Raw genomic sequence first — 11,304 nt, 5'->3', positions numbered from 1 at the left:
CATCTCCTCTTTGGTTGAACCTGTGTGGAAAAAACAAATTCACCAAAAGCAACAAACCTGCATCCTGCTGTACAACACTGGAAGGTCAAACTATTGTAAAGCTTAATTTGATGTGTTCTGTTCTGTAGTCTACCATCATGCAGTACAGTATCTCATACAACTCTTTATTCTGTAATAAGTAATAATTGTATAGCCCTTTTTAAATATACAAAGTTCTTCATAACATCCAGTTTGCCTTCAAATGTTACTCCGCTCAATTGTCAAAGCTGTCAAAAGATGGGAATGGACACTTTTACGATTTTATTTTTATGGTTCAACATGATTGAACATTATTAATCTGTAAATAAAAAGTATATTAATAATACAGAACGTCATGCCATATTTTCTGTGGAAGGCACAAAGACCATTGTTCTAATAATGTATTATTTTCTTGGTTATTATAATATATGTAAATTATATTTTTTTTCTGTTTGAAGATCCGCAGATGTCATTGTGCCCCACTGATTGGTGATTGTCTCAACGCACACCAGCTAAAAATGATTCCTGACTGTTAGAAAAGAGAAGAGAACACTTGTGCAGCTTATGTCATAACACCAGGGGGCAGTGTGTGTCAGTGTACTGTAAGAATGTAGCTAGAAGCTCAGAGACCAAAGAAAACTAAAGGTGATTGATTACAAGGTCTATTATCATTTACAACTAAATGATATCCTTTATATACCAACATAAATAGATACTGGGAAATATTAAGACACACACACACACACACACACACACAGACACACACACACACACACTCACACACACACACACACACAAATAAGGTGAAGCCAACTACTATACAGATATGAACAATAAGGGAAAACTGAAAACAGAGCAGCTGTGAAAAATATAAAAATCCATAAATTGAGATAATAACTTCAGACAGTTATAATGATGTGCACATAGCCGCATGCACACACACTGACACAACGAAGGCCACAACTGGCCTGTGTTTAAGACACCCAAGTGACTAGCAGTGTGTACGCCAGACAGGGAATGCATGCAATAGCCAATAATACCTTCAGCTGATGGAGAGGTCCATGAAAATGATGAATGATAAACAATAGCACTGTTTCTGCATGGCATAGAGGTGTTGGTCCACATTACAGATGGACCCAGACAGTCTATATTATGCATTTGAAACATCATAACTCAACGGTTCCAGTGGGACTTGATGGCTTTGTTTGTAGGATGTGAGTGTGTGCGCTTGTGTGTCAAAGGCAGAGCTAGCTGTACCTGCGCTAGGGGAGGAGGGCTCGCAAACACTGGAAGAATCGCTGCAGGTGTTGGAAACCTGCTCCGAGAGCTTCTTCTTGGCGCTTCCGTCTGTCTTGTGGTGTTTTTTCTTGTTCTTCACCAAGATCTTCCCCATCAGCTCCATCGGGCTCGGTAGTGGCACACCAGACTCCAGCTGAGGTCATGTTAAAAATAAAAAAAGACATAGGTCCAGAGGAAGATCATGAGAATAAAGTAAAACTCTGTTATATGGTTGTATGATCTTGATGGAAGGATTATGACAAATGGTTTATTTTGTGCGAAAATTAATAACAAATGTTATGAGACAAATTAGCTAATTACAGAACGAAACTACTGAAGTTGTTTATGTAAATGAATGGCAGTTTTAGAAAATCGTATTCTGCTTAATATTCCCCTTGGGAGATTCTGCAGAGCAGAGCTTCTAAGTGACCGTGAGGATTGGCACTGAGCAACACGAACTCTGTTGATGTAAAAGCGCAAAAGTTTACACTTTCAACACTAAAATCAGCTTCCTGGGGGGGAAATGATTAAACACAAACATTCACCCTCTCAAGGGAGCTGGCAAGAAGTAGGATGATCTCTGATTTATTTATGGAGTACACTGCTTTTGGATCACAGTGTTTAGGGATATTAATAATGCATTAAGGAGAAAGTCAGCAGAAATGTTGAATACACGCAAACATACATTCACAACCCACTAAGTTTACAACTTATAAGCTATATACAAAACAAAATTTTTCTCACTTTTAAGAGCAGGGTAACAGTGATTCATGCACCAATCTTAAGCCAAGATTTTCCATCCAATAACCCACTTTCCCGGCTTCCACACACATCCATTTACACCTTTCTAATGTTGTTGCTGGGAAGTGATAAAATAAAGATTAGACGTCCTGTTTGCTTTGGCTTCACTCTAACAGTTCCACTTAAATTAAACCAGCTCAGCACTGAATGTGGCATGTAATTTTAACTGCACTTAAATGCACAGCACTAAATGTTTTAGATTAAACTACAATTTACCTGGATGTATTCAATTTAGCTTTCCCCCCCCTTTTTTGTCTCAGTTTTACAGAGGGGGGGAGGGGAAGAGAGTTCAGCAACAATAGAGGCAGAACATTTTCCAAAAAAGTAAATACATGGTCGCACTAAATTCTAGAAATATATTCGTTCACATATTTGCTCTGTTTCTCATCTCTCTCATCTGGCCAGCTGTGGAATGTACGTAGATTTATTCAGGTAATGTACTTCAGTACCGTTTTTTGGTAGATTTACTTTACTTAAATAGTTCAATTTTGTATTGAGATTTTGCAAAGATCGACTTAATATCAACTTAAACATAAAATATGATGCATTGTTCTGGATCAAACTCAAAAGTATGTGAAGTAGTTGAAATGATCTGCAACTAAAACAGGAAAAGTCATAATGATTCAACAATAAAATAAATAATGTGTATTTTGCCAGAATAGTGCTTTTACTTTTGATACTCTGAGTACATTTTGCAAATAATAATTCTGACCTTTTAATGAAGTACAATTTTGAATGCAGGACTTCACTTGTGAAATACTATTTTTACATTGAGGTATTGCCACTTAATCAATCAATCAATACATCAATTCATTTCAAAGAGTCCATTTTATTTGACTAAGTAACGGATCTGAATAATTCTTTGAAATCTAACGTGTGTTGCGGGACTGTGATAAAGTAAAAAAAACCTTTGGTGCAATATCTTAAATTTGTGGAAAGTTGTGGTTTTCTTGCTAGCTACACGCTAGCACCGCCAGTTTTATGCTTGCTCTTCTGCCCACATTAGACAGCCCGCTTCCTGATTGAGTGTACATTTTGTCTTGCCAATTCTGGTCTGTCTGCAGCTTAAAACCAAGCCTCAACAAAAATGAACAACAATAATTTCCTCTGGCCAAACTTCTCCAAACCTTCACATCTATTAATATAGTAATCTGATCAGTATTTACACCACATACGAGTCTCTCAATATCGCAGTCATGGTCATGGTTACCCTCTATAGTCTACAGTCACAAACTTTTACATTAGTCTGCATTGTTTGGTAGAGAAATTACTTATTTGAAATAAAACAAATCTACCTGCTTTTCTTTTATTTGATCATTTGTTTGCAAAAAAAGCAATGCCTTCTGGGAATTTCAAAACAGAATTGAGTAGACCGCGTCTGTGGTTGTTGGAAGATTAGAAGTTGGAAGCTATGGTTGGAAGTTGGAAGCTATACTGTTTTTTTGTTTTTTTTTGTGATCTTTTTTTAAATTTAAACAGCCAAACAAAAGTGAAAAACACTGGTCCAGATGAAAACATATAGAAAAGTACACTACACACACCAAAGCAGGCACAGTGCACCTTTTCCACAATCCTTGCGATTGAATGTTTTACTCCAAAACAAAGAGGAAATACAGGGAGGAGGAGACACAACAAAAACACAACGACAAGAACGATGTCTGCAGTTCACAAACAAGACACACAGAAACAGACACAAACGCACAAACAAACAAGAGGTATTGACGTGGAGACCGGCACAAGACAAAAGGGACCAAACACCCGTTCAGATAGAAGCGAGAAGGCTGTAGCACAAATCTAATGCCGGGCTTTTAAGGATTCAGCCATGCTGAGCCAAGTGCCCAAGGGCCTTTCCTAGGGCTCCATTTATGCGAGCTGTGGAGAGCTCCATACACAGTACAGAAAGGAAAGGGTCTAAGTACGAATACACAAGTCATGAGGTGGTTTCCAACGGATTACAATCATTCTCTTGGCTGCTGTAAGTCCAGCAAATACAGCCTGTTTTTGAGTTTTAGAAAGCTGGAGGCCAGACAGATCATTCAGAATCAAAACATTGACAGTAACTGGTACAGTATTAGTCAGGGCAGATATTTTGGATGAAATATTGTTCAAGAATTGACCAATAGGACAGCAATCCCAGATCCTGTGAAGATATGTACCTTGAGCTTTTAGTGGGCAGAAAATGCATAAAAGGCTGTTAATTATTTTCTTGTGATGCATTTTCACAGGGGAGAAATATGTCTTATGAATTAAATTGTAGTGAATCTGCTGATGGTCTAGACTGTGGGATACTTCTGGGATGTTAGACCATACATCATGCCAGTCAAGATCGATACTTAGACTTGGGCAATAGCGTACCCACGTACTGGCTCTGATCTGATGATTCATTCATTTTATTATGCATTGGGGTTGTGCACTGGTATGTCTATGTTTCGGTGCAGTTGTTGTACAGCATGGGAGTTTACATTCACCATCACTGGGACCATCAAAAGTTCTATCTCAGTTGCACAACATTTTGAATTGCAGATTTCCACTAATACTCTCTTTCAAATAACTCCAAAAAACCTTTCCTTTTCCTTGTGTTAATTGCGCAAGTTGACATTGTGGGGATGATAAAAAAAAAAACGATATCCTTTGCAGCCCTATAGGTTGCCACCTGCCATAAATAAAAAAAGAAGCAACCCTGAAACCACAGAGCCCACCCCAACATAATAAATCCCAATTCAACCCCTGGTTATAATAAAACTGTTTTGGCAAAACAGCCTTTGTCAGCATAATAAATGCAGTGATGGAAGCCCTATAACAAACAAGAGGAGAAGTTCTGGGCAAATGTAATGTTTTGGGGTAATTTCAGCTAATTTCTTTGGAAAGAGCATACTGTCCTCCGAGTAATTGGAAAAACAAACAGTCACCAGTCACCAGAGGTTTTGTGGGGTAGAGACACACACAGGAGAGGCTTGATTTCTCAGAAAACTGTAATCCTCTTTATTCTCACCTTAGGCTCAGGCTTAGCCAGAACCAATCTAGCTATATTACCCTATCTGCCCCTGCCCCATCCCTATGCCGATATCCCATTTGATACACTATATAAACGGCTGGCTCAATGCCAAAGGGGTGTGGTTGTCATTGCACTCACCTCTCCCTGATATTACATGCTCAGTGGTAGAAATCTGATTCCTTAACGCCACTTTCTTTTTCTGTCTCTCTCTCCAACTCCTCCTATGGTGTTTATCTCCCCATATCTCTCTCCTTCTCCTTTCCTCAGCGAGTCCATTCAAAAGGCTTCCCCCTGATAATAATACTTCAATGTCAAATCCAGTCAGAAGCCTGTTGGGAACGTGAGCTGCTCTACAGTGTTATATCAACAGGGACAAGACAACCCGGGTGAATAATGTGCAAGGAAGTATGTTAAAGCACATGTGTGCAGGATATGTGGCATGTTTCCATGTGTTCTCTCAGACACTATAAGACATGCCTAGGTGTGCGTGCGAGAGTTTGTGCGACAAATGTCTAACATTTGAATCACGTAAGTGCCTGCGTCATTACACACAAAGAGCCTGTGGGGGGAAAAAAAAATAGAAAAAAAGAAGAGTTTGGCCACAAAGAGACAAAGCAAGCTTTTCACTAGTAGCCATGGAAACAGAGGAGAGACAGATAAAGGGCTGCCAAGAAAAGCCACGTTTAGATTATTACAGCGTAAAACACTTCCATTTAATCTGATGCCGCTGTCGTTTGCAGTTTCTCCCGTGATAACAAAGCGGTGATGAAGAGAAAATAAAAATGACTGCGAAATGAATCATTAAAAGTTTGCTTCCATGGCACGTAAACAGCCACAGGTATGGGACTGAAAAATTTAAAATAAAACTGGAAAAGAGAGACAGCGGTAAAGTCTGGGAGGCCATTCAGGAGCGTGCCAGGAGTGACAGAAAGAAAAAAGGTAGCAACAACACATTTTGTTGGTGCTGGAGGACATGTCAATATGTTAGTGAGACAGATGGAGAGGGAGCAACATTAATACAAAAAAATTATAATGTGTATGTGAAAAAATGAATGAATATAGTTTGCGTGAGTTTGCAATAAGGTGTGGCTTTTTGCTTCCTGAATGTAGCATGCTGTCCAGCAGTGTTCAGGGTCACTTTTTCGGTGCACTCATCTATGAGATAATATCTGCTGAAACCCTCACTGCTGGCCATGTCATCTGCATCTGTATGTGCGTGTTAGAAAGAGCGAGAGAGCCAGAGCGTGAATTTGTGTGAGGACATGTGCATGTGTGTGATGTGTGTGTGTGAGCATCTTATGTACTCACAGGATATTTCTCCAGAGGTTCTGTCAGTAATGCGTCTCCAAATATTGACCGGCAGTACTCTGCCATTTTAGCCTGCTGCTTCGGTCTGGGAGTCATCACACACGGAAACAAACACAGACAAACACCATCATGGTTTTTCTCTACTAAATATCAATACACACTGAATATGTATGTTACTCCTAAGAAGCCCCTAGAAGCCATTAAAAGGCATAACTAATTTGAACTTGTGTGGATATTTACACAGCTGCTGCATACAAGAATAACTACTTACTTAACTTTCTTATTTATGTTAAACCATCCAATGACAGACAGTACTAATCAATAAGGTTGGCATTCCATCTGTGGACGTTGCACCCCTGACTTGAAATGATCTGCTGACTTACGAGTCCACATGGTTCTCAAAAGACAGGATGATGGGGAAGGGCGAGGTCTTGAAGGCACACTCTGCTATGGCCTCGATCACCTCCTTAAAACACAAGGAGAAAAGACAAAATATCGATAAAATATGAATGAATTATGAATTATGTCAAATACACACATTGAGGGTAAGAAAAAATCAATAACCATAGGAGAGATAAGACAAAAATATAGTTTTTCAGTAATACAAAATTAAATTACACTCTGCCTTACTCAGAATGCAACACGTAACTGGCTGCATGGTGTATTGAGGCTACCGAAATAATTACAGTATATGGCTGTGTGTATAAAATGCTTGTCTGAGTGTATGTGTGAGTGCAGGATGTCAACATGATGGTACACTCTCTGGTTTAAAATGTGAAAGGAAAGCCTGTCAAGTGTATCACACACATTGGTGTGTGCTCAGTCGTTCATGTTCACACACATTTCAGTGGATATGTTTTTAGAAGAATGGGAGCTGAGCCGTGAATGGGTGTCACGGCTCAACTCCAGTGAAGGCAGCTCGACATCTGATATCGGATTTCTAATCCACTGATTGTCAATTACGCCATCAATAACTATGGTGTCAGTTCACTTAATGCCTTCGTTTCCATTTGCTCCTCCAATACAAATCTTTGTCTGTGACTCAACCCTCTGCATCTGTAGCTCTTTTCCATCCTCCAAATTATTTTCCTGTTTCCCTCTCAGGGGAATTCCATTAAGCTTGTTCTACTTCTTTTGTTACTCAAATTTCCTCAAATCAATCAATCCACCCACCCACCTCCCTCTTTCTTATTCTCCTCACACCTACTCTGCCCTTAGATTTTCTCACCCTCCTCCTTCTATAAACACTTTTTTCTCTTTGTCTTATCGTGTTCTGAGTCTTCAGTTAAGCACCCCTCAGCACTTCAGTTTAGGGCCATTCAGCGCGTCCCGATCCTTTCTAATTTGCCATCTGCTGAATGCATGCCCCACTTTAGGTTTATCCCACTTCTTATTCAAATGTGCTTTCCTCAATATTTACTTTTATCTTCTGTGTCTGGCTCTGTATCTGGCTGCTTTTCTGTCTGTGTTTACATATATATTTAAGTAAAAATAGCCAAAATAGCAATAGCCAATAACTGTATTCACATTTACAGGAAAACGTTGCATGCATGTAATCCAGCATAATATTTTCTCATTAATTACAGCCTCACTGTTTACTGTACACTCTCTTTACATTTTGTCAGCATTGTATTACTGCTAATGCAAACAGAACACTGCCTACCACCACTTCACATTAAAGGTGTTCAACAAGCCAAACATGGGGTGGCTTTTACGTGAAGCAGTCACACAAAATGCAATGTGTTTGTCACCGCAGTAAGCGTAAATCACCATAGTTCAAAAATGCATCTAAGAAGCAAGACATGTAACTTTCATCATTTGCAAAATCAGTTCGTAGTTGCAATTACTATTGGCTGACTTATTTTTTTAAACAACGTGAGTTTCTTTGGCTGCAACGTAAACAGATCCAGACTGGTTTTTCTATGGTATTTTCTGACAAGTAGTAGCTGTTCAAGGAGTGTTTGCTATAGTATCAAAATGCATTGCCAACACCAGTAATTACAGGTGTCACCATGAAAAATAGAATTACAATTTTGAAGCCACAAACAATACATAATATTAACCATCTACATATTGTTTATCTAAGCTACTTACCTTTCTCTTTTAATTTGCTTTACTTTTTGTAGCCTGTATCAAGGTTTTGCATTTTGGCACAGGAGTGCATACAGTATGTTTGACGATGCACACACTTGCACGTAACCTTAAAGTGTGCACTACGAGGCAAAATCATGTTTATAGAATCAACAGGAAATAAAGATGAAACCCATTTTAACCCTAAAATACCTAAAGACACAACGCAACCCCTTGCTTTCTTTGCGTTACCTTGAAGGAGATTTCAGTTGTCATGGTGAAGCCGTGAGTGATGACGGGCTCTTCTTCTGTGGTGCGACCCTTCCAGCAGTCCAGTTCAATGCAGCGGCACCCCGACAGCAGAACCTGCTTGTACATCTCGACTGAAGAGTTCCCTGCGAGCTGGCCGGCTGCATTTCGCACATAGACAAGCAAAGACACGTAAACACACCACTTCACGTAACTGTTGTATTGATCCCAAAGAACCAGGAGGCCCACAGAAGCATGTCCTCCCACCTTCCAAGAGCTCATTAGCCGCATTAGTTGCTAGCATGCAGTAAAAACAATAAAAACAGTCGTTATCTGAAGCAGGCAGATCGCATCACCCTGTCACCATTAGCGAAGCAATTATCTCTTCACATTAGCGGAATGCTTTCCCGCAACATGGTGGGAACTGTGTCAAAGTGACAGGCAGAGCTGTGTTCTCACATCAGCTGGCATCATTCATTACCTCCGGATTTTTTCATTCTTTTTCTCATTTTTACTCTCACTCTTTCTTTTTCTTCTTTTGACAGACATCCTTGTCCAAACCTATTAGGGAAACACTTTCTTTCCTACATGAGGTCATGTGTTGTACACTGCACAAAACATTGCTTTATTTCACCGTGGATCAGTGGGATGGGAATACATCAGCATAAATTAATAAGTTGCTGTCAGTCTAGTTACTTTGTTACCTGTTGAAAAACTTGCTCATTTGATAGGCCAAGAGTTTGGCCTATTACCTGAATTCCATTTTTTTTCCATCGCTGGAGAAATTTGATCCACTTGAAAGATTCAATGCTCTCCCGTTCCCCCCAGAATAGATTTGAATAGATGAATTCTAATATCCATTAAAGAGAAAATGGCCTCTGTATTGTGCCTGCTGTGCTCGGGGAGCCAGTTACTGTGACTACCATTCTAAAGAAATATTTAACTCATGAATATCAATGAATTGAGTCTCATTGCAAGACTTGATTGGATAACCTCTAGAGAGGCAACGCAAGAAAGGGGGCCTGACTTGCACCGTCGCGTTTGATTTACTGACCTGCGAGGTATGAATTCAGGTGTATTCACTTGTGCAACCAAATGGTTTTATAAATGGATGAGTTATCTGTTCATAGAAGAATAAATGATGCACAGGTGCAATCAGTCAGTAAAAGTGAGTTGAGTGGTTATATGTGAATGTGAAACAAATAGATAGACAGAGTTTACATACACAACAGACATTTGACATCAGTCTCCATGTATTGCATGTGCATACCTGTGAGGTATGTGTTGTGGGAGGAGTTGATGAAATAGTGGGAAAGGGGAAGGGTCATGTCTTCACTCTGGTCCAGCTTCTCAGGGGGGATGATGCTGTTCTCCTCGCCATTCAGATACCTGGCAAAGCCTTCCACCGAGATCTGACCTGCACAAAACACAACACATAGACATAGACATGTTAGTCAAAATGATAGGTTTGAATTACTGGAATTGTTGGGTTGTTGTAAATTATAGAGTATGGTCTAGACCTACTCAATCTGTAAAGTGGCTTGAGATAACTCGTGTTATGATTTGATACTATAAATAAAATAAAATTGAAAACTAAAGCATAACACTGATGATCTTCTTTATGTTTCTTATTCTCAACAAATCCAATAAAAAAACTAAAACAAATATGAATTGATCATATAACAAGTATTGCCTCTGTAGCCAAAACCTGTTAAAACGTATTCCTCTGTGCCATAAAGCTCCATTGTTGTCTAAAATCTGTTAAAAACACATCAGTGAGACACACCGTTGAACTGGTTGAAATGGTTATTTATTAGGATGAACATGGGCACTGCAGGTTATTTTGAATAAATCCCACGCAAGTAAAGAATCGACGGACACGCTAACATGTTATGGGTTTTGATCTTTTAATGGGATTTGTTGACAACAATAACTAATTGTCAGCCTTATCCTTTATACTAAAATACAAAAAATATTATTTTCAGACAGTCTTAGCTTTTTAAAATTTATTTAAATTAATTTATTTAAATAAAACCTACCATGGTTAGAAATCTTTAAAAAAAACTGTGTGTTTGTGTGTACATTATACTGCGTACACATACTGAATTTGAATAAAAATGAGTAGTTGAAAGACAGTGTACAAATGTTTTAAAAGGTTACATTGCAAAAAATGTTCATAACCACTAATTAACATTGAGATTACATTAGTAGTTTAATTTAGCCGGAACCCTAATTCACTGCTTGTTGAAAGCCTTTGTGGTTAATCCTTAAAAGCTGCAGCTCAGTGTTTCAGTTTCTTACATTTTACTGTGGGTGTATGCTGTCAGTTATTAGCCTTCATTAGAAATACAAAAGCATTAAAAATCTCCTATTTTCACAGGTAGTTTCCAGTAGAAACCTGAATTTGTACATTTCAGGCTTCACTAGCTTCAACTTGCATCGCTTGGATCTGAAAACGCTGAACTGCTTGACGTTGCTCTTTCACGGTTGTGATTGTTTGTCAAGGTCACTTATGTTAAGCTTTGCCTTTTTGCTGTCATCACTGAGCTCATGTTCACTGAACTTGCTTGACAAAGTGAATAACG

General features: G+C 38.9%; 1 protein-coding gene across 5 annotated transcripts in view; it reads right to left on the bottom strand.

Annotated features, from left to right (window-relative positions):
* The window catches only part of plcb1l (phospholipase C beta 1-like), a 174,566-nt gene that overhangs the window by 27,820 nt on the left and 135,442 nt on the right, over nucleotides 1-11,304 (bottom strand). For all 5 annotated transcript variants that reach the window (XR_004336183.1, XM_032542976.1, XM_032542975.1 and 2 more), the window contains 6 exons: nucleotides 9,990-10,136; nucleotides 8,723-8,880; nucleotides 6,784-6,866; nucleotides 6,401-6,485; nucleotides 1,276-1,450; nucleotides 1-20 (listed from right to left, as the gene is read on the bottom strand). The exon at nucleotides 1-20 is cut by the window's left edge and continues 67 nt beyond it. Coding sequence is in view for 4 of the 5 variants with exons in the window: in XM_032542976.1 (XP_032398867.1) it covers nucleotides 1-20; nucleotides 1,276-1,450; nucleotides 6,401-6,485; nucleotides 6,784-6,866; nucleotides 8,723-8,880; nucleotides 9,990-10,136 (668 nt within the window). In the remaining variant the exon portion in view is untranslated. The remainder of the gene's footprint in view (nucleotides 21-1,275; nucleotides 1,451-6,400; nucleotides 6,486-6,783; nucleotides 6,867-8,722; nucleotides 8,881-9,989; nucleotides 10,137-11,304) is intronic.

Source organism: Etheostoma spectabile, chromosome 18, assembly GCF_008692095.1.
Source record: "Etheostoma spectabile isolate EspeVRDwgs_2016 chromosome 18, UIUC_Espe_1.0, whole genome shotgun sequence".
Classification (NCBI taxonomy): Eukaryota; Metazoa; Chordata; class Actinopteri; order Perciformes; family Percidae; genus Etheostoma; species Etheostoma spectabile.
The sequence above is the reverse complement of the archived record's forward strand: the minus strand, read 5'-3'. Positions and strand labels throughout refer to the sequence as shown.